Source organism: Cherax quadricarinatus, chromosome 63 (assembly GCF_038502225.1).
Source record: "Cherax quadricarinatus isolate ZL_2023a chromosome 63, ASM3850222v1, whole genome shotgun sequence".
NCBI lineage: Eukaryota > Metazoa > Arthropoda > Malacostraca > Decapoda > Parastacidae > Cherax > Cherax quadricarinatus.
The window spans coordinates 17,244,743-17,269,170 of record NC_091354.1 but is presented as its reverse complement, the minus strand read 5'-3'; the positions used below and the strand labels follow the sequence as shown (position 1 = coordinate 17,269,170).

The 24,428-nt window shown below is 39.3% G+C and overlaps 2 protein-coding genes across 3 annotated transcripts in view; one reads left to right on the top strand and one right to left on the bottom strand.

Annotated features, from left to right (window-relative positions):
- The window catches only part of LOC128698166 (tetraspanin-33), a gene marked incomplete at its 5' end in the record, with an annotated part of 146,776 nt that extends 137,251 nt beyond the window's left edge, over window positions 1–9,525 (top strand). Inside the window, 1 exon segment of the mRNA XM_070098670.1 lies at window positions 6,542–9,525.
- Window positions 1–24,428, bottom strand: part of Alg9 (alpha-1,2-mannosyltransferase Alg9) — a 106,364-nt gene that overhangs the window by 15,834 nt on the left and 66,102 nt on the right. The window contains exons 12-13 of one of the 2 annotated variants that reach the window (XM_070098667.1): window positions 9,931–10,061; window positions 8,186–9,728 (exon numbers count right to left, since the gene is read on the bottom strand). In XM_070098667.1, coding sequence (XP_069954768.1) covers window positions 9,602–9,728; window positions 9,931–10,061 — 258 coding nt within the window. In that variant the 3' untranslated portion in view covers window positions 8,186–9,601. Of the gene's footprint in view, window positions 1–8,185; window positions 9,729–9,930; window positions 10,062–24,428 lie in introns of those variants that run through there. The other variant, XM_070098668.1, reaches the window with a different exon arrangement.

Sequence of the window (24,428 nt, the reverse complement as noted above, 5' to 3'; positions counted from 1 at the left end):
AACCATTTTCCCCATAAGAAATAATGGAAATAAAATTAATCCATTCCAGACACCCAAAAATATTAAAATAATTTTTTTTTTTTCAAATTAAATAAAGATTTACCTACTGAAAACAATGAGAAATCAAGTACATGCATATAAAAAATAATAATATTACACTTACCTTTACTGAAGACTTCTGGGTGGATGGAAGATGGGAGGGGATAGGAGGAAGGTGTACACTATTGTTGGGAAGGAGAATCTCCTTCCATTAGGACTTCAGGTATGAAGTCCTTATCTGGGGTTACTTCCCTTCTTTGTTTTTTAAAGACACTGGCACTGGGAACAACTTGAGTCACTGGAACCCTGTTGCACAAAATATCTGTCCAGAGAGCTCTGTTTCTGGCATTTCTTTAAGATTTGTCTGAAGTGGGACACAACACTGTCATTGTACATGATGCCAATACGGCCTGCAAGAGCTTTGTTAGGGTGAAGTTCATCCATAAATGTTTGCACTTCAGTCCACTTTGCACAAATGTCCTTAATCTTTGAAGAAGGCACCTTCCTCCATCTCACTTCCTCCTCCTCTGCAGCAGTTTCCTGAGCTGTGATCTCTTGCTGTTGCAGATGAAGCTCTTGCAGCTCTTCAGTGGTTAGCTCTTCCCTGTGGTCCTCCACCAACTCTTCCACATCCTCACCACTCGCCTCCAACTCCAGGGACATCCCCAATGCCACAATAAATTCCACAACTGGCATAGGCTTCTTAGGGTCAGCCCCAAACCCTTCAAAATCCCTCTCTTCTACACATTCTGGCCACAATTTTCTCCAAGCAGAGTTCAAAGTCATTTTCTTTACAAGATTGTCATGCAACTGCCTTGCCTTTTCACATATTATCGACTGCGTAACACTATCTCCTGCTGTTTTTCGGTAATCCACACCAACAATAACCTCTCCACTTCTTCGAGGATTTGTGATCTCCTTTTTGTCAGCATATCTACCCCTTTTGCAACAACAGCACACTTTATTTCCTTTTCTTTTCGCCATGATCGAAGTGATGGTTGAATGGGGTTTGCCATACATCCTAGCAAGCTCTGTAACACGCACTCCACTCTCATATTTTTCAATGATTTCCTTCTTGAATTCGATCGTGTTCCTCACTTTCTTTACCAAAGGGCTTGCACTAGCTTTCCTTGGGCCCATGGTGACTTATTTAGCAGTTGCAATCACAAAAAACAATGGGTTATTACGTATGAACCCGTGGGGTGATGGTCACGTGTTGGTAAACAATGACACACTCAGCGTGAATGGCGTGGGAGACTGGCTTTATGTGCGCGGTGACAGGTGGATGGGTACCGGACGGCTGCCGAATCACGAAACGCAAGGCCAAATTTTGCCAAAAAAAACTTGCCGAAAGTCTGATTTCATGAAAGTTGATGCCGCCAAAACTCCGGGGTCCACTGTATATGGAAGGATTGCAGAGGTCATGAGAGTGAACATAATAGCGAAGGCAATGAGCATCATGGCGATCGGTGTAGGATGGAATATTCGCCTCTACAGAGGCTTTCAACTGGTGAAGAGCGAAAAGCACCGAAGCATAAACCTAATCCCTTATGATGGATGGGATCACGGCCAGAAAGAGTTGCAGGAGAGGCCGCTGAATATATCCGGTCGCCATAATTGAGTTTTGATAAAATTAGGGCTGAATGTATTCGAAGGAGAGTTCTACGATTAGCCTCCCGTGAAAGATGAGCAAGGGTTTTAAGGAGGTACAGCTGGCTATGACAGTTGCTTTCAGAGAGGTAATGCGAGGTTTCCAGAATAACCGACGGTCAGACAGAAGACCGAGAAACCTGATCATATCACTTTCTGGGAGATGCAAATCCATATAGGTACAATGGATTATCAGAGACGACAGAATATCTAGTGAAAGTAATTTGGATCTGTGCTGTTTTCCTGAATTGAGCCAGAATACCTTCCATCCCCTCTCCAGGTGTGTTGTATAAGTATAATTCTATGGGTTTAGCACTTCCCCATGATTATAATAATAATAATAATAATAATAATAATAATAATAATAATAATAATAGAGTGATGACCAAATATTAGATGGAAGAATAGATACCAGATCATTTATAGCAAGGAGAAAAAGTTTGGTGCTCAGAACACATCCCTGGGGGACATCTTCAGCTTGGACAAAGTCAGGGGAAAGCACATCATTAACTCGAACATGGAAATGTCTCTTAGTTAAGAAGTTCTTAAGGAAAAATATTAGATTTCCTTGGAGGCCTAAAGAGTGGGCCTGGGCCAAGATGTTATATCTCCAAGTTGTGTCATATACCTTCTCAAGGTCAAAAAAGATGGCGATAACCGAGTGGTTAGTTGGCGAAGGCATTACGAACATACATATCCAAGCGAAGAAAGGGGTCAAGAGTAGAACGGCCCTTACGAAAGCCATATTGACTAGTGGAGAGGCTATTGTCTCTCTAAATACCACATCAAATGTCTATTTACCAGACATTCCATCACCCTGCAAACTGCACTGGTAAGAGCAATGGGACGATAGTGGGAGGCATCATGTCCCTTAGTAATTGGTTTGCAGAAAGGGAGAATAATAGCAGATTTCCACAGCTGGGGAAGAACTCCTTGCAACCAAATAAGATAAGAGAGTTGTAAGAGGACAGAAAGGGCTGACTGATATAAATGCTGTAACATAAGAATATGAATGCTGTCAGGCCCTGCTGCTGATGATCGGCAATCGGAGAATGCTGCCTCTCATTCCAGAAGTGTAAAAGGCACATTATAAGATTCTTCTCTGACAGAAGAAAAGTTTAAGGGCTCTAACTTTCTGGCAGACTTGGAGGAAAGAAACGAGGGGCATAGGTGGAGCCCATGATAGATACGGACAAGATGATTACCAATTTCGGTGGCAACGTCAAAAGGGTTTGCTAGATACAAAGAACAGAAGATTGTATACCCCTTATTCAAGTGGATGCAGGCTGCAGTGTAATGCAGCGAAGTATGAACAAAGAGCTGATGGTATGGAATACTGGTGCATAAAAGAAATGCACTTTCATTAAAGGTTCCATCGGGAAAAGGATCTGATGAATATAATAAAACAGCCTGAAATGGGATGGATAACTGCAGAGCATAATTTGGGTTCTTGTAAACAAACACAAATGGGAAAACTGGGAGAGCAAAACTTGAAGCTCACCCCAGTTACCTCTGAGGCCACAGATATTCCACTGCAAATAAGCAATGGTTTGCAAAGAGAAAGGTACAAGAAATCTGAAGGCAACGGTATCTATGGACTAGAAGGATTAGAAAAGTACACGTGGAGGCAGCGGAAGACGCACAAGCAGCGAAGGATTGGGATACTGTGAAGAAAGGGGTTGTGCAGATGGAGAAGAGTGAAGAGGAGGGACAGGAGGTGGATCAGTGTCCATCAATGGTCTAGTTTCCTCAATATATTCAGAGATAGCTTCAAGTGTTTCAGAGGACAAGAACGTTGTATGTGGCACGATATTGGAAATGGAAGGAGGAGGATGAGTAAAGATCTGGGTGATGATGGAATTTACTAAAGTAAGGGGGGGTGAATGAAAGGTTAGAGGGAACTGGAGAAGAAACTTGGGAGGGGACAGGGGAGGAAGGTACTGTACAAGGAGGACGATGAACCTTCACACTCATAACAGAGCTAGGAAGAGGTAAAGAACCAGGTAGAGAGACTGGAAAGGATAAATATCCAGGCAGAAGAAGGGAAGGATGGGTTAAAGGATTTTTTAACAATGTGGATTTTTTGAACTTTGGAGAAGTAGAGGGGTGATGGGGAGGAGTTGTTGTACAAGGTCTTGTAGACACACAAACTTGAGAGAAGAGATGAGGCAAGAACAGAATGAGGTGGTGAGGTAGGGACCTCTGAGTCTAGGACTGCAAAAGAATTAGAGACAGTGGTGATTGTGGAAGGGGTGACCACAGAGGAGGCTGCGGAAGTTGGGACTTCAGAGGTGGGGGGTCGTTTAGTAACTCGAGAATAAGAAATACGGGGCAGTCTTCCCTGGAGTTGTAGGTGAGAGACTGCCATAGTATAAGGAAAGCCTTCTGCCTCTTTGAGACAATAGATTTCTCGCTCATTTAAGTAAACTTAGCAACGGCGAGAATAAGTTGGGTGAGCCTCATGACAGTTAAGGCAAGAGGGAGGTGGACTACAAGCTGTATTGGTATTATCGTCAGCACCACAGACTGGGCATTAGGCCATGGACCTACAATATTTTGCTGGATGACCAAAATGCCAGCAATTTCTACACTGTTGCTGTGTAGTGATCACCTTTCAAACTTGTAAATGGTGTCCTGCAATATAAACCAAGGACAGAAGCTCACGGTAGTCAAAAGTTAAGCGAGCTACATTGCAAGGGTATCATCTCTGCCTGTGGGGAGGGAGGATACAAGTGTCTACTTTGAAGATTGGGGGGTCTTGGAGTTCAAGCTGCTTCAAAATGTCACCACGTCTGGAAATTCTGTTGGAGAATGGTATGAGGTAGAATGACAGTACCACTACAGGAATTGAGAGAATGATGTTTTTCAGTAGTTACAGGAATAGAATCTATGGTTGTAAGGCTAGCACTCTGTACCGTGACGATGCATGCACCGCTCTCGAGAGCACAAAAGGATATCTCCCAACCAACATTGCGTAGGAACACCTTGCTAATGCTATAATCGGAAAGATAGGCAGGAGAAGTCAGCCGCAGAGTAAATAAGCTTAGTCCATTGTGTATTTTGAAACAGAGCGTAAGGGGAGTGAGTGTCGTGCTGGTCTTTTCTGGGCAGAATGAGAAGGAAGCGAAGGAGTATCATCATGTAACGGTCTTGGGCATTTAGGTGTGGGACCAGAGTTGGCCTGACGTGGGATGGGCAGGCGATTCAAAAATTGCTGCACCGTAGAGGAAGAAGCCGGAAGCATGGTCAACGAAGAGCAGAGGTCAGATGTATCAAAAAGAGTTAGGCAGAACCCCAGTACCTGGAGCGGGTGATGAAATGGCACCAGCAGGAGGTACAGGGGCATCAGAAATATCCAAAGAGTGGTTAAATAATGAGGTAGGGTCGGAACAAGGCTACCACACCTTGTTCCAACCCTACCTTATTGTTTTTTTTAGAAAAAAAAAGGGGGGTGGAATGTGGAGGGATAGCTCCTAGAAGGAATGAAAGGGCAGTAAATCCCCCTCCGTGTCCAAGAGGACCCCAGCATCGCAAGTAGTGCAGATGCAGCATGAAACCTGTGCCATACCCTACCCTTCATGTCAGTAAACCAGCAATCTGGGATAGCAACCTCACATCTACCGAGCCACCTCGGTGGACAAAAGAGAGGGCGGCCGGATACCTGCCACAAAGCATTCCTCCTTTGGCCACCACCCTCCGTAATCCAAAAGGCAGCTTCCAGAGGTACACCCGTCACCTGAAAGACACCCAAAGCCAACCCCTGGGAAACCGGAGAGGAAGTGTGACATCCCCAAGTGATCTAGATTCCATGGCAAACTACTCCACCACCACGGACCTCAACAGAATGGGATGGATCACGGTACCCTTCCCCAGCCTGTGGGAAGAATCCCAAAGGCTGAAAACAACAAGGGGATAGGGGAGGGATGGGAAGAGGAGGAAAGGGAAAGGGGGGCTTGGGAGGATGGGGTGGGGAAGGGGGGGATTGGGGGTAATTAGGTTCGGTCTGAGGAAGGAGACTGAAAGGTCTAATTCTTCAGATCAAGAGCCTCTTCAATGTGCCAAGAAGCCCCCTTGAAGAGGTGTGTAAATGCATAAAAATATTTATTGATACATTATAACTGACAAACTGTACACCTTTTTTTTTATAAATATTGTATAAAAAATATGTGATACAGTAATTGAGTATATTTGTAATGTAAATATACTGTAATTAACTTTTGTTTTATTATGTCTCTCTCTCTCTCTCTCTCTGTAAATTAAAATATATATTTATTATACATCCTAGTAGGTTAAAATTGGTTGTGTTAGGTTTCATTACCTTAGGTTTATTATTATAATTATAATCATAACTAAGCACAAAAATCATAAGGGTCATACAGCACTGTCTTAGCTTTAATAAATTTATGCTAAGTGGGTCATTTATTTATCACTATAATGTAAGCAGTATATTTCATAGTGGTACAGTATAAGAGCATAAAAAAATAGTAGTACTGCAGGCCTTCTGGCCCATCATAGGCAAGTCTTAACTCACACCCACTAACTTATTTTTAAAATTACACAAGGTTTTCACTTCAGTGAAGCTGTTTGGGAGTTTGTTCCACTCATCCACAACTATTATCAAACCAGTGTTTTTTTTTTTTTTTCAACAAGTCGGCCGTCTCCCACCGAGGCAGGGTGACCCAAAAAATATATTATATTCTTCCTAAATCTAATTTTTTTCGAACTCTAACCCATCGTTGCAAGTCCTGTCTTGGTTAGGTATTTTTAGCATGTTATTTACATTCCCTTTATTTATTCTTGTTTTCCATTTATACACATTAATTATATTCTCCCTAATTCTGTGCCATTCTAGAGAATGCAGATTCAGTGCTCCTGGTCTATCCTCGTAGAAAAGATTTCTGATACGTGGGATAAAATTTGTCATTCTTTTCTGTATATTTTCCAGAACAATTATGTCCATTCTAAAATATGGTGAGCAGAACTGTGCAACACAATCTAAATAAGACCTAACTAACGATATACAGAGCTGAAGAATAACCTGAGGACTCCTGTTATTTATACTTCTTAATATGAAGCCAAGAATTCTATTCACTTTATTCCAAACACTTGTGCATTGATGTGGCCACATACATCTCAAAGCTAATAAACTTGGGGTCAACATCAATTTACTCCTAAAACGAAAGCATTAATACAACATGACATTAGTGATTACCAAGGGTTTGTCATGCTGTTTCCTCTAGCTGGTGGCTGATTGAACTGGTGCTCCCACTAGGTATTAAGTGGTCCCTGACTTTAATACTTTTCTATACTGCCTAGGCCTATCAGGCCTCTGGTGCTAAATTTGAATGCAGGAGAAATAGTGCAATGAGCCATGTCTGGAGGGCTAGCAGTAATGCATAAATCTACAGTTTGACAGTTAAAGGGTTAAGCTTGTGTGGCTGATATTAATATGCACTACATCCTGCCCTTATATCTGCAGCTGAAAGTTATGTATGCTGTGCTACTAAACTGGTAAACTTAGAACCTACTAACTCTAATTCCTTGGATCAAGAGTTCTTGTGGTATTGTGCATTTACTGCATGCATATTACATGTTGCATCTTCAAGTCAAACATTATTATTAAGAGCCCAGCTCTACTCTTTTCATCACACAAGTCAAGAAGACATGTGACTAAAGAAAATAAGACAACACTTAAATCTGCCACTAACTAAATGTAAATTAAGTTTTTATCTTGTGCTGCTGTCACTGTTACATATAAAGCAAAAAATGGTAAAAAAGAACCCAGGATGGTTGCATGAAGTTTATATTTTTCAGTTGGTCATTTTCAATGTCATGTTTTGTAATTGCATTTCGGTTCCAGATTCAATTTTTCTTACCTACACAGAATTGTATTGTGTCACAACCTTTTGAGTTTTGTTTTTCCGCATGCTAAAATCTGCTCATAAGAAATCAGTGAGTTAGACTGATTGCTGCATGAACAAGCATTATTAATTTCACACAAAAAGCTGTTGCATGGCAACAATATTTTGTGAGTTCATGTGGGTAAATTATTATTACTGCATATTAAAAACAAGTGTCAAACCTATATGGAATAGACAGAGTAGAGGTGGTCAAGGTTGTAAGGGTTAGTGAAGGTGATAAATTAACAACATAGTTTGTGCAATAAGTTAGTCTACAGCAAAAGGTGGGATTTTTGGAAAAGGTTTTTACATTTGACAGGGAAGAGGGTGCCTTGATGTTGCTGAAGGCCTCTGGATCAAACTGGAGGTACCCCTTCCTTTCTCAGATCAAACCTGATTGCCTCTCACACTCCAGGTGCTATATGACCCTACATGTTCAGTGCTTTCCCATGATGATAATTTACTGCCTGAAGATTTTTCAGAAATGGCAGATAATTACAACAAGAGTATTTAGCCAGGACAATTAAAAAAAAAAAATTATCAGCTGGAACCATTTTCAAATACTGTATGGAAAATCTAGGGAACAAAAAACAAAAGTTATATAATTTTTCTTTTTAAGTACAAGTATATAATCTTGTAAAAGTACAGTGGTACCTCGGGATACAAACTTATTTCGTTCCAGAAGGCTGTTTGAGTGCTGATACCGAACGAATTTGTTCCCATAAGAAATAATGCAAGTTAATCTGTTTCAGACCCCCAAAAATACACTCACAAAAGCACTTACATAACTGTTCGTGTTTTGAGCTGTTTGTATCCTGAGGTACCACTGTATGTGATTTCTATTGCCAAGCCTCTTCATTAAAGTGTGAAACTGATCTATGAACACTGACATTATTTACTAACATTTTTTGTTTATTTATAGTTCTACATAATATTTAAATATATTAGGCCATGGTGTTTAAAAACATCTAGTGATGGGGATGAATGCATTCCTATGATTAACCATTTTTTCTAAATCTGGTAGAGTTCATGTTTGTATTTTGTAAAAATACATAACTTAGTATGTATATAATTCAAATTCTGTTATTGTTGTTATTGTTATCATCATTATTAGTCATGTAAAACGTAATAATTGTTTATGACTGCTGCTCGACCTATTCCAGCCAGTAATTATAATTTGAACTGCAAATATTAAGTTGGTTCTGCAGTTGAAATTATACTTTGTTGTGCAAATGATAAAAAAAAAAAAAAAGTTACCAAACCAAACAAAACTCACTGATGTGGGGCATTGATTACCAAGACATGCTGTGAAACCAAAATTAATTTACCAAACTATTTTTGCTAAGATCTCTCAAAATAACAATTTGCACAAGACATACTAATTCTGTGCAGTACATACAGTGTATAATTCAGTAATGTAAAATGTAATCTAATACCCAAATTCCACCAAGTAGTAGTTGGTAACCTTAGCCAAAAACATGAAAATGGCATAGGGCATTCAGTGCTAAACTGAAAACTTGTTGTTTTAAAATTACAAAATAAGATTGTGAGTACCTTTTATAAACCTAGTACATTTGCCAGTAAAAGCACTGCATTTGTACACTTTGATCAAGAGACTTGATAGATATATAATTACTGGGTTATGTACAACTTTAAATGTAGTATACAATCATCTTCCCCATCCCTCCAAAGTTTGTGAATGAAACATCTAATATTTATAAGGTGAGGAAAAAATCTAGCATGAACTAATAGAAAAATAAAGACATTTTATATAACATTTTTATCTAGAAATATTTTGTAGATTATTTAAAAAAATGCATAGATGGAAAGCAATGAATTAAGGAAAAGTTGGCAACTTTTTTCACAATTTTGTAGGTTAATTTACAATTAACCAACAGATTCAGCTGCACTCATTAAAGCATGATAAACTAAGCTAGTTTCCTTAGTTTAATTTATTTACAACATTTTCTCATTTAATCATAATAATAAATACATTCTAAACCATATCATTACTATAAATGCCCAGAATATCTACTCTTTGGTTTCCATTTTGTGGATTGCATAAGTGTGTAATTAATGTAAGTGCAGTGTTGTTCAGTCAGGAATGGAACATAGAAAGCCCGGAGTAATCTGTGGGACCTGAAAGAAAACACTGACTATTACAGAATGAAGACAATTTTTTTTTAAATTGGTATTCTAAAAGAAAAGACTATTTTTAGTATTGTTTGTTTAATAGAAAATATGCATCATTGCTGAGCTATTTTCATGAAATTATTTTTTTTCCCCTTGCTGTATAACAATTAAGCAGGCAATATCAGTGACTAATATCAAGGTTATTTACCTGGCAGCATCCATGAAAGGTACTGTGTGTAATATGGTCCACTCGGAGGCGTGTTTTGAGTAACGAGGCTCCCGTGCTGTTTCCTCCTCTCTGTCCAAGTCTATCAGAAAATGGCAGGTGCTCAGCAATACCTGTAGAACAAAAAACTGTGGCAGAAGAAATTGAAAGTACAATACAGCAGGGCCCCGCTTTACGGCGTTCTGCTAATACGGACATTTCAAATTATGACCAAAACTCTAATACGGTCACTGCACACCACCCAGTTTGTTTACATTCTCCATGGGCACAGTACTCCATTATGTCTGGAAGCTTCCCAAAATTTCAAGTGTTTTAGAGTTATTTCATATTTTATATATACGTACTCTGATAATTATACTTATGTGTACCTGTACCTAAGTAAACTTACATACTGTGCAGGCATGCAGGTATACATTACAATCACTAAGAGTGTCTTATTAGTCGCAAAAATGCCATATTAACCCCTTAACTGTTCAAATGCAGATCTACATTCTTACCACTAGAGCTTCAAACGTAGATTAACATTTTATTGTTCCTGCCTCCAAATTTGGCACAATTAGCCTGAGATGCCTGATCAGTACAGAATGGGTCTTAACATTAGGTGTGTGTAGTATTGAAGAAAATCTGGGACCACTTATTACCTTGTGGGAGAACCAGTTCAATTGAGCATCAGCTAGAGCAAACATTGTGGCAAACACCAGAGATTCATTGATATTATGTCATATTAACACTCCCCTTTTAAGAGGAAAGTGATGTTGAACCTGAGTTTAGTGGCTTTGAGATGGATGTGGCCACAAGTGGTCGAGGAAATATAAAAAAAACCTCGATAATAACACATGCAACATTTGTGCAACATCTTTTCAATTTTGATACCACTGGCAGTGTCATCCTGCCAGAATGTCCTATAACCTATGCCTTAAGTAAAGAGAAACAATTCTGGAACATGTGTAATACGTGTTCAGCTGGCTGGCTGGCTGATTGGCTGCCTCTATCTCCGTCCGTCTGTCTGTGTCTATCTCTATCTGTCTGTCTCACAGGTACACAAATACAATTATACATAGTGTAAATTACCTACGATAACCAAAAAAATCCAAACAGTGCTATACTGTGCTTGTAGATATAAGGTGTAATAAGCATGACTGGCAAGTAAGTTGCATTTTCACTTGTTCAGGAATCAGATGTGACAACTCTTCATTGTGTGTAATACCTGTTAGTTCATGAGCGGCTCTCTCTCAGACACAGAAAGAGAGACAGGAAGACAGATAGAAAGAGATAAGCAGAGACAAACAGAGACATGTTTATGTGACAGTGAAAACAAATAAAACCAAGGTAGTGCATGATCATCAAATGTCACTCCACTGCTGCACTGTCAGCAGTAGAGTGATACTCGTCTTACACTGTGCTTCAAGGGGTTTCATATACAGTAGACCGTCATTTAGCAAGAGTTTATTTGGCACAATTTGGGTATAGCACGATTGAAGAATTATGGCACAATTTTATGTAACACGTCGTAAAATTAATTTAACACAGTTCAGTCTGCGGGAAGGAAAAAAAAAATTCCTTTTTTCTCAAGCAGCTGCCTTGTTGCGGATCAGTGGAAGAGACCTCCCACCATCCCCTGCCACCCCCTGACACCACCCCACCATCCCAGCATTTGTACTTCAGGAATGTAACCCTATTTTTCCCATAAGTAAAAGGGTATATCAACAACATTTCTACAAGTGGCAGGACTCCATGTTGCCGTCAGGTGAGCATGCAGCACCAACTTCACAGTCTTATATCTCGGTAAGTAATGACTACAGTGGACCCCCGGTTCGCGATATTAATCCATTCCTGAGAGCTCATTGTAAACCAAAATTATCGGAAAGCGAATCAATTTTCCCCATAAGAAATAATGGAAATCAAATTAATCTGTACAAGACACCCAAAAGTATGAACAAAAAACTTTTACCACATGAAATATTACGTTTAATGCAATAGAATAATTACAATAACAATACCAATAGAATAATAACAATATAATAATTGACACTTACCTTTAACCCTTTGACTGTTTCAGGCCCCTCTCTGAAACTGTCATTCTATGTCGCCAAATATTCAAAAAAAAAAAAATTATTTTTTCTTATGAAAATGTTAAGATTATTTTTCTGAGTGTTTTAGTCCAAAAAAAAAATTTTTGCCATCGGTACTTACCGAGATATAGAGCCGTGAAGTTTGCAGAAAATGAGCCGCGTATGGCAACAGCGGCGACTGCCGCTCACCCGGTAAACTTTAGTTTACTTGTATTTGAAGGTTTGTTGTTTTTTTCACTATTTTATTTTTTCACATAACTTATGTGGCCTATGAGACCAAAGTAAGGTGCAATGTATATATATACACTCGTTGTATACAACACAATAAGCACACAAACATAATTATCAATATATTGTTTACAAAACTTGTTTACAAAAACAAACAAACAAACAAACAAACAATTCATCTTCATCTTCTTCTTCATCATCTTCATCTTCTTCATCTTCTTCTTCATCTTCTTCTTCATCTTCTTCTTCATCTTCTTCTTCATCTTCTTCATCTTCATCTTCTTCATCTTCATCTTCTTCATCTTCATCTTCTTCATCTTCATCTTCTTCATCTTCATCTTCTTCATCTTCATCTTCTTCATCTTCATCTTCTTCATCTTCATCTTCTTCATCTTCATCTTCTTCATCTTCATCTTCTTCATCTTCATCTTCTTCATCTTCATCTTCATCTTCTTCATCTTCATCTTCTTCATCTTCATCTTCTTCATCTTCATCTTCTTCATCTTCATCTTCTTCATCTTCTTCATCTTCTTCATCTTCTTCATCTTCTTCATCTTCTTCATCTTCTTCTTCTTCTTCTTCTTCTTCTTCTTCTTCTTCTTCTTCTTCTTCTTCTCCTCCTTCTCCTTCTCCTCCTCCTTCTCCTCCTTCTTCTCCTCCTTCTTCTCCTCCTTCTTCTCCTCCTTCTTCTCCTCCTTCTTCTCCTCCTTCTTCTCCTCCTTCTTCTCCTCCTTTTTCTCCTCCTTCTTCTCCTCCTTCTTCTCCTCCTTCTTCTCCTCCTTCTTCTCCTCCTTCTTCTCCTCCTTCTTCTCCTCCTTCTTCTCCTCCTTCTCCTCCTTCTTCTCCTCCTTCTTCTCCTCCTTCTTCTCCTCCTTCTTCTCCTCCTTCTTCTTCTCCTCCTTCTCCTCCTCCTTCTTCTCCTCCTTCTCCTCCTCCTTCTTCTCCTCCTTCTTCTCCTCCTTCTCCTCCTCCTTCTTCTCCTCCTCCTTCTCCTCCTTCTCCTCCTTCTCCTCCTTCTCCTCCTTCTCCTTCTTCTCCTTCTTCTCCTTCTTCTCCTTCTTCTCCTTCTTCTCCTTCTTCTCCTTCTTCTCCTTCTTCTCCTTCTTCTCCTTCTTCTCCTTCTTCTCCTTCTCCTTCTTCTCCTTCTTCTCCTTCTTCTCCTTCTCCTCCTCCTCCTTCTCCTTCTTCTCCTCCTCCTCCTTCTCCTCCTTCTCCTCCTTCTCCTCCTTCTCCTCCTTCTCCTCCTTCTCCTCCTTCTCCTCCTTCTCCTCCTCCTCCTCCTCCTCCTCCTCCTTCTCCTCCTTCTCCTCCTCCTTGTCTTGTGTGCGAGTGTGCGGCTTATAATTGTTTTGAGTCAGAAGTCGGCAGCTGTCAAAGTGACATATTGTCTCATTAGTCACTACCCCTACCCCTGTCAAAACAATGGGGTCGGATGCTGCTTCCCCTCCTCCATTCTATCTAATTATCTTTCTCCCTCATTCTATATCTTTCAATCTGTCTCTCTTTCTGTCTGCCTATCTCTGTCTCACAGGTACACATAAATACAAGTATACATAGTGTAAATTACCTAGGATAACCCAAGAAATCCAGACAAAGTGCTATACTCTGCTTGAAGATGTGAGTAAACGTGATGACACAGTCTTGTGGCTCTCTCTGAGACAGAGAGCTAGATGGACAGACAGGGAGCTTGACAGACAGACAAATAGACAGACAGAAATGTTTGTGTACCAGCAAAAACAAAGGGAGGCGATGGTCATGTAATATTACCCTCCTTTATGCTCATCAAAGTCAGCTCTTATCAGATGTTATCTCCCCTTATCTTGTCACTGTCATGGGGTGGACTTTTTTTTTTCTTGCTTCAAGGGAACAATATTATTACATCTTCTTCCTCCTCCTCCTCCTCTTTTCCTCCTCCTCCTCCTCTTCTCCTCCTCCTCCTCTTCCTTCCCTCCTCCTCCTCTTCCTCCCCTCCTCCTCCTCCATTGCTTTTGGTCTCAAACTCCTCCAAATCATGAAATTGATCTTCACTGACACTTCCATCTGTGTTAGAGCATCACTTGGGAAGAGAAGAGTCCCAGATTTGCTGGGGAATCACATATTTCTTACCACTAGACATGCTGAAAAATGACAACTGAAATGGCATTCCCACAATGCACCACTGGCTCCCCGATTTTTTTTATATGGTGCACACTGACCATGGAGACCCATTCTCTCACATGTGGGCCTAGCAGCTTTCTCCTGCTTGATTTGAAGCTGCTAGAATTTATGCGTATAAATACGTCAGAAACATTGGCTCGTAAGACGTATTTATACGTCGGAAACAGTCAAAGGGTTAATGAAGATCCGGTGATGTTTGATGGGATGGGAGGAGGGGAGTGTGTTGAACCTATTGTTTAGAAGGAGAATCCCCCTCCATTAGGACTTAAGGTAGCTTTTCCTCCTGAGTAATGTAGGTCCTGTTTGGCAATTTCTTCCAAAACAGGCCTGTTTTGTCACAATTAAACACTTGTTCAGGTTTCAATCCTTCAGCCTCTATGTACTCCTTGAATTCATGCACATATTTATGGAGGAAGAAGAAAATTGTCAAAGTGGGAAGTCTGAATGTGCGTGGATGTTGTGCAAATGATAAGAAAGAGATGATTGTGGATGTTATGAATGAGAAGAACCTGGATGTCCTGGCTTTAAGTGAAACAAAGCTGAAGGGGGTGGGAGAGTTTCAATGGAGAGGAATAAATGGGATTAGGTCAGGGGTTTCAAATAGAGTTAGAGCTAAAGAAGGAGTAGCAATAATGTTGAAGGATAAGCTATGGCAGGAAAAGAGGGACTACAAATGTATAAATTCAAGGATTATGTGGAGTAAAATAAAGATTGGATGTGAAAAGTGGGTTATAGTAAGCGTGTATGCACCTGGAGAAGAGAGAAGTGTAGAGGAGAGAGAGAGATTCTGGGAAATGTTGAGTGAATGCGTGGGGAGTTTTGAATCAAGTGTGAGAGTAATGGTGGTTGGGGATTTCAATGCTAAAGTGGGTAAAAATGTTATGGAGGGAGTAGTAGGTAAATTTGGGGTGCCAGGGGTAAATGTAAATGGGGAGCCTTTAATTGAGCTATGTGTAGAAAGAAATTTGGTAATAAGTAATACATATTTTATGAAAAAGAGGATAAATAAATATACAAGGTATGATGTAGCACGTAATGAAAGTAGTTTGTTAGATTATGTATTGGTGGATAAAAGGTTGATGGGTAGGCTCCAGGATGTACATGTTTATAGAGGGGCAACTGATATATCGGATCATTATTTAGTTGTAGCTACAGTTAGAGTAAGAGGTAGATGGGAAAAGAGGAAGGTGGCAACAACAAGTAAGAGGGAGGTGAAAGTGTATAAACTAAGGGAGGAGGAAGTTCGGGCGAGATATAAGCGACTGTTGGCAGAAAGGTGGGCTAGTGCAAAGATGAGTAGTGGGGGGGTTGAAGAGGGTTGGAATAGTTTTTAAAATGCAGTATTAGAATGTGGGGCAGAAGTTTGTGGTTATAGGAGGGTGGGGGCAGGAGGAAAGAGGAGTGATTGGTGGAATGATGAAGTAAAGGGTGTGATAAAAGAGAAAAAGGTAGCTTACGAGAGGTTTTTACAAAGCAGAAGTGTTATAAGAAGAGCAGAGTATATGGAGAGTAAAAGAAAGGTGAAGAGAGTGGTGAGAGAGTGCAAAAGGAGAGCAGATGAAAGAGTGGGAGAGGCACTGTCAAGAAATTTTAATGAAAATTTTGGAGTGAGTTAAACAAGTTAAGAAAGCCTAGGGAAAGTATGGATTTGTCAGTTAAAAACAGAGTAGGGGAGTTAGTAGATGGGGAGAGGGAGGTATTAGGTAGATGGCGAGAATATTTTGAGGAACTTTTAAATGTTAAGGAAGAAAGGGAGGCGGTAATTTCATGCACTGGCCAGGGAGGTATACCATCTTTTAGGAGTGAAGAAGAGCAGAATGTAAGTGTGGTGGAGGTACGTGAGGCATTACGTAGAATGAAAGGGGGTAAAGCAGCTGGAACTGATGGGATCATGACAGAAATGTTAAAAGCAGGGGGGGATATAGTGTTGGAGTGGTTGGTACTTTTGTTTAATAAATGTATGAAAGAGGGGAAGGTACCTAGGGATTGGCGGAGAGCATGTATAGTCCCTTTATATAAAGGGAAAGGGGACAAAAGAGATTGTAAAAATTATAGAGGAATAAGTTTACTGAGTATACCAGGAAAAGTATACGGTAGGGTTATAATTGAAAGAATTAGAGGTAAGACAGAATGTAGAATTGCGGACGAGCAAGGAGGCTTCAGAGTGGGTAGGGGATGTGTAGATCAAGTGTTTACATTGAAGCATATATGTCAACAGTATTTAGATAAAGGTAGGGAAGTTTTTATTGCATTTATGGATTTAGAAAAGGCATATGATAGAGTGGATAGAGGAGCAATGTGGCAGATGTTGCAAGTATATGGAATAGGTGGTAAGTTACTAAATGCTGTAAAGAGCTTTTATGAGGATAGTGAGGCTCAGGTTAGGGTGTGTAGAAGAGAGGGAGAATACTTCCCGGTAAAAGTAGGTCTTAGACAGGGATGTGTAATGTCACCATGGTTGTTTAATATATTTATAGATGGGGTTGTAAAAGAAGTAAATGCTAGGGTGTTCGGGAGAGGGGTGGGATTAAATTATGGGGAATCAAATTCAAAATGGGAATTGACACAGTTACTTTTTGCTGATGATACTGTGCTTATGGGAGATTCTAAAGAAAAATTGCAAAGGTTAGTGGATGAGTTTGAGAATGTGTGTAAAGGTAGAAAGTTGAAAGTGAACATAGAAAAGAGTAAGGTGATGAGGGTATCAAATGATTTAGATAAAGAAAAATTGGATATCAAATTGGGGAGGAGGAGTATGGAAGAAGTGAATGTTTTCAGATACTTGGGAGTTGACGTGTCGGCGGATGGATTTATGAAGGATGAGGTTAATCATAGAATTGATGATGGAAAAAAGGTGAGTGGTGCGTTGAGGTATATGTGGAGTCAAAAAACGTTATCTATGGAGGCAAAGAAGGGAATGTATGAAAGTATAGTAGTACCAACACTCTTACATGGATGTGAAGCTTGGGTGGTAAATGCAGCAGCGAGGAGACGGTTGGAGGCAGTGGAGATGTCTTGTCTAAGGGCAATGTGTGGTGTAAATATTATGCAGAAAATTCGGAGTTTGGAAATTAGGAGAAGGTGTGGAGTTAATAAAAGCATTAGTCAGAGGGCAGAAGAGGGGTTGAGGTGGTTTGGTCATTTAGAGAGAATGGATCAAAGTAGAATGACATGGAAAGCATATAAATCTATAGGGGAAGGAAAGAGGGGTAGGGGTCGTCCTCGAAAGGGTTGGAAAGAGGGGGTAAAGGAGGTTTTGTGGGTGAGGGGCTTGGACTTCCAGCAAGCGTGCATGAGCGTGTTAGATAGGAGTGAATGGAGACGAATGATACTTGGGATCTGACGATCTGTTGGAGTGTGAGCAGGGTAATATTTAGTGAAGGCATTCAGGGAAACCGGTTATTTTCATATAGTCGGACTTGAGTCCTGGAAATGGGAAGTACAATGCCTGCACTTTAAAGGAGGGGTTTGGGATATTGGCAGTTTGGAGGGATATGTTGTGTATCTCTATACGTATATGCTTCTAAACTGTTGTATTCTGAGCACCTCTGCAAAAGCAGTGATAATGTGTGAGTGTGGTGAAAGTGTTGAATGATGATGAAAGTATTTTCTTTTTGGGGATTTTCTTTCTTTTTTTTGGGTCACCCTGCCTCGGTGGGAGACGACCGACTTGTTGAGAAAAAAAAAAAAAAAAAAAATTCAGCCGCTTTGTGGTCTGAACTGGCAGCCTCACCATGCCTAATCACACTATGTATGCCACTACGATTCTTAAATCTTTCAAACCAACCTTTGCTGGCCTTAAATTCACTCACATCACCACTAGTTGCAGGCAATTTCTTTACCAAATCGTCATGCAACTGCCTAGCCTTTTCACAAATGATCGCTTGAGAGATGCTATCTCCTGCTATCTGTTTTTCATTTATCCACACAAATAACAGTCTCTCAACATTTTCTAATACTTGTGGTCGCTGTTTCGTAATCACAGTTGCACCTTTTGCAAGAACAGCTTCCTTGATTGCCGTTTTCCTGCTCACTATAGTAGAGATGGTTGATTGGGGTTTACTATACAACCTGACCAGCTCCGATACACGCACTCCACTTTCATACTTTGCAATTATCTCTTTCTTCATTTCAATAATCATTAGCACCCTTGGTCTCGAAGGGTTGGCACTAGAAGCTTTCTTGGGGCCCATGGTGACTTATTTTGCAGAAACAAGCACCAAAAACAGTGATAATATGGATAATATGGAATGTACCGAATGTATCCTTAGATGCACACACACTGGCTGGCTTGTAAACACTGGTACACACGGGGAAGTTCAGGCCACACGTGGACACGTCTCGTACGAATCGTATCGCATATCGGGTTTTGTAACGGGAACTGAGGCAAATTTTTGGCGATATAATGCATCGGTTACTGGATTTATCGGATACCGATAGCATCACGAACCGGGGGTCCACTGTATTTTTTTCTGGACTTATTAAACACAGAAAATTGCCCTCTTTAATTAAAAAAATCAAAATATTCGGAGCGCTGGCAGTGACAACGTAGATCTACGTTTGGACAGTTAACGAGTTAATAATAATACGCAATAATAATCACTGCGAGGTGCATTAAATGTTGTATATTACGCTAGTATAGACTTTTTCATTAATCCATCTATGATATTTTTTCAAAATTTTATAATAAACATGCACGTAACATAATAGCATGATAAATACACCCACAGTAAAATAAACATGATATTTTAGGGTAAGTAATTAGTGTAATGTGTATATGCATTTTATCGCTCTAGGGAGCATTAAATGTATATTATGTGTGGGTGTGGTGGCCATACCAACCACACCTGACCTCTTATAATAAGTGCTACTCACCTCTCACCCTACATTAAGACTACAAATATTTTAAGGAAAGTAATGAGTGTACTGTGTGTATTTTTTTTTTTTTGTTTTTTAATGCCTAGTTCTATTGCTAACTTATTATGTTAGTGTAAACTTGTTATCTGGCATTTATATGCATTTATAAGTGGGAAAAAAAGGCATTCTGCTTTCCGGCGATGTCTGTATAAGTGTATATTATAATAATAATAATAATAATAATAATAATAATAATTAACAATAATAATAATAATATTAGCAGTTTGGAGGGATATGTTGTGTATCTTTATATGTATATGCTTCTAAACTGTTGTGTTCTGAGCACCTCTGCAAAAACAGTGATTATGTGTGAGTGAGGTGAAAGTGTTGAATGATGATGAAAGTATTTTCTTTTTGGGGATTTTCTTTCTTTTTTTGCGTCACCCTGCCTCGGTGGGAGACGGCCAACTTGTTGAAAAAAAAAAATATATAAATGCATAGAATAATAATAATAATCATTGTACAGAATAATAATGGTAGTAAGCTGGTAGACAGCAACCACCCAGGGAGGTACTACTGTCCTGCCAAGTGAATGTGAAACGGAAACCTCTAACTGTTTTGCGTGATGGTAAGATTGCTGGGGTCTTTTTTCTGTCTCATAAACATGCAAGATTCCAGGTACGTCTTGATACTTCTACTTACACTTAGGTCACACTACACATGCATGGACAAGCATATATATATATACACACACCTTTCTGGGTTTTCTTCTCTCTTACTAGTTTTTCTTGTTTATTTCTGCTTATCTCCATGGGAAAGTGGAACAGAATTCTTCCTCCGTAAGCCATACGTGTCGTAAGAGGCGACTAAAATGTCAGGAGCAAGGGACTAGTAACCCCTTCTGTATAAATTACTAAACTTAAAAAGATAGACTTTCGTCTTTCTTTTTGGTCACCCTGTCTCGGTGGGATATGACTGGTTTGTTGGAGAGAAGAGAAAAAAAGTGGAAAAAATGGTGTTCTGCTTTCTGGTGATGATTTCCGCTCTCCGGCGGTAGCCTGGAACCTAACCTGTGTATAAGTGGGGTCCTACTGTATGTTTGTAAATCACTTTCTACTTTTTCTCACCTTGGTTATGGCTTAACAATGATTCAAGATGACCTATAACACCATCCTAAGGTTTCTCTTCTAACTTTGGGTTATTTGTGAAAGATTAATTCAGGGTTTTTAATCACATTGATGGGGTCAAAAGTGTCATAAACCATAACTGACTTCATGCTTTATTTTTCTTTTACAAGTGCAGTATAATTTTATTTATTAGATCCCATGTTTTTTCAATGGTTTTTATGTACCCCTCTGTTTCAATAAGGCTACTTGAGGAGTAGAGAAATTTAGATTTCTGAAATAGATTGGCAAGAAGTGATCATTTTTTTTTTTTTTTAAGAATGAGTATAACCTGCACTGCCTTTTAGTTACACTTCTTATTAATGGATCCAGGTATGTTTTTAGTCAGCCATTGTTTGCTTAATATTTTTATTGTGATTTCTTATTTTTTGGAGGATAGTGTGCTTTGTAGGAAATTTTATTTCTGTTTAAAAAAATGTTCACACCCATGACTATGTACTTTTATGCTTTAATGAAAAAGATGGTGTTTGTAATTAACCCCTTGACTGTCACAACCCCCAATCCTGAGATGTCTCCTGGTGTCGCAAAATTTAAAAAAAAAAAAAAAAAAATTTCTTATGAAATGATAGAGAATCTTTTCCCAATTGTAATAACACCAAAAAAAAAAAAAACGAAATTTGATGGAAAACTGATGGAATTATGCTCTCGCGAAGTTAGCAACCTTGGCGATATTTACAAATCGGCGATTTCGCCCACTTTGAGCCCTATTTTCAGCTAATTCCTTTGTTCCTGTCGACCAAACTCATAGCTATTTCTTTAGAACTCCATTTTTTCTATCGAATGAGTACAAGAAACTGCCCATTTGCTGATTTCAACTAACCAATAATGTGGTCAGAAATTTGCAATTTGGCCAATTTCACGAAAATTAAAAAATATGATAATTTCAAAATAAGGTCCAGAATGAACAATGCAGACATTCCTGGCTCTAAAATAACATATTCTTTGTTCATCAGTCATGTCTCCAGGCCCCTCTGATATTACTCTTGCTTTCTATTTTGAATTTTTATTCAAACAAAAAATAGAAGACTTACTAATATGCAGACTACTCCAATACTGTAATAATTGTATAAATAACATCAACCCATTCATGACTGCATATTAGAATGGCTAGTTGGACATTTATTGGACAATGACATCATTTGTTTACTTTTGAACATTGGCAAAAATCAAACATTTCCCCTCCTTTGAGCTCCATTTCCAGGTTCTTTTATAGTAAAATCAATCAAAATCACTATTTCTATAATATGTTTTCCATTCTATCAAATGAGACCAAGAAAACGAGAATACAACCATAAATACTATACGAAAAAAGACCACAAAGTCGGCATTTTAAATAAAAAAACGGTCGGAGTTTTTTTTTTCTCATTATGCACTGCATGCTCCAGGATTTTTTTTATATGGTGCACACTGACCACACAGACCCATTCTCTCACATGTGGGCCTACCAGCTTTCTCCTGCTTGATTTCAAGCCGCTAGAATTTATGAGTATATATACGTCAAACACGGTACTTCGTAAGACGTATATATACGGCCGCGACAGTCAAAGGGTTAAGGATAATACAGTACTTTTTAATTAAACAAAAAAATGTTCCAGACAAACCAAAGAATATCAATAAAGAGAATTTATTAATGCTTAACTGAGATACAGTGTTTTCATTAGAGTAATAATTACCACAGCTCATTTTTAATGATTTGCAGAAGAAATTCTGTTTAATGCTTTTTTTTTTTTTTTTTCAACAAGTCGGCCGTCTCCCACCGAGGCAGGGTGACCCAAAAAAGAAATAAAATCCCCAAAAAGAAAATACTTTCATCATCATTCAACACTTTCACCACACTCGTACATTATCACTGTTTTTGCAGAGGTGCTCAGAATACAACAGTTTAGAAGCATACACATATAAAGATACACAACATATCCCTCCAAACTGCCAATATCCCAAACCCCTCCTTTAAAGTGCAGGCATTGTACTTCCCATTTCCAGGACTCAAGTCCAACTATATGAAAATAACCGGTTTCCCTGAATCCCTTCACTAAATATTACCCTGCTCACACTCCAACAGATCGTCAGGTCCCAAGTACCATTCGTCTCCATTCACTCCTATCTAACACGCTCACGCACACTTGCTGGAAGTCCAAGCCCCTTGCCCACAAAACCTCCTTTACCCCCTCTCTCCAACCCTTTCGAGGACGACCCCTACCCCCCCCCCCTCCCCCTATAGATTTATATGCTTTCCATGTCATTCTACTTTGATCCATTCTCTCTAAATGACCAAACCACCTCAACAACCCCAATTCTGCCCTCTGACTAATACTTTTATTAACTCCACATCTTTTCCTAATTTCCACACTCCGAATTTTCTGCATAATATTTACACCACACATTGCCCTTAAACAGGACATCTCCACTGCCTCCAACCATCTCCTCGCTGCTGCATTTACCACCCAAGCTTCACACCCATATAAGAGTGTTGGTACTACTATACTTTCATACATTCCCTTCTTTGCCTCCATAGATAACGTTTTTTGACTCCACGTATACCTCAACGCACCACTCACTTTTTTCTCTCATCAATTCTATGATTAACCTCATCCTTCATAAATCCATCCGCCGACACATCAACTCCCAAGTATCTGAAAACATTCACTTCTTCCATACTTCTCCTCCCCAATTTGATATCCAATTTTTCTTTATCTAAATCATTTGACACCCTCATCACCTTACTCTTTTCTATGTTCACTCTCAACTTTCTACCTTTACACACATTCTCAAACTCATCCACTAACCTTTGCAATTTTTCTTTAGAATCTCCCATAAGCACAGTATCATCAGCAAAAAGTAACCGTGTCAATTCCCATTTTGAATTTGATTCCCCAAAATTTAATCCCACCCCTCTCCCGAACACCCTTGCATTTACTTCCTTTACAACCCCATCTATAAATATATTAAACAACCATGGTGACATTACACATCCCTGTCTAAGACCTACTTTTACTGGGAAGTAGTCTCCCTCTCTTCTACACACCCTAACCTGAGCCTCACTATCCTCATAAAAACTCTTTACAGCATTTAATAACTTACCACCTATTCCATATACTTGCAACATCTGCCACATTGCTCCTCTATCCACTCTATCATATGCCTTTTCTAAATCCATAAATGCAATAAAACTTCCCTACCTTTATCTAAATACTGTTCACATATATGCTTCAATGTAAACACTTGATCTACACATCCCCTACCCACTCTGAAACCTCCTTGCTCATCCGCAATCCTACATTCTGTCTTGCCTCTAATTCTTTCAATTATAACCCTACCATACACTTTTCCTGGTATACTCAGTAAACTTATTCCTCTATAATTTTTACAGTCTCTTTTGTCCCCTTTCCCTTTATATAAAGGGACTATACATGCTCTCTGCCAATCCCTAGGTACCTTCCCCTCTTTCATACATTTATTAAACAAAAGTACCAACCACTCCAACACTATATCCCCCCCTGCTTTTAACATTTCTGTCATGATGCCATCAGTTCCAGCTGCTTTACCCCCTTTCATTTTACGTAAAGCCTCACGTACCTCCCCCACACTTACATTCTGCTCTTCTTCACTCCTAAAAGATGGTATACCTCCCTGACCAGTGCATGAAATTACTGCCTCTGTTTCTTCCTTAACATTTAAAAGTTCCTCAAAATATTCTCGCCATCTACCTAATACCTCCATCTCCCCATCTACTAACTCCCCTACTCTGTTTTTAACTGACAAATCCATACTTTCCCTAGGCTTTCTTAACTTGTTTAACTCACTCCAAAATTTTTTCTTATTTTCATTAAAATTTCTTGACAGTGCCTCTCCCACTCTATCATCTGCTCTCCTTTTGCACTCTCTCACCACTCTCTACCTTTCTTTTACTCTCCATATACTCTGCTCTTCTTATAACACTTCTGCTTTGTAAAAAACCTCTCATAAGCTACCTTTTTCTCTT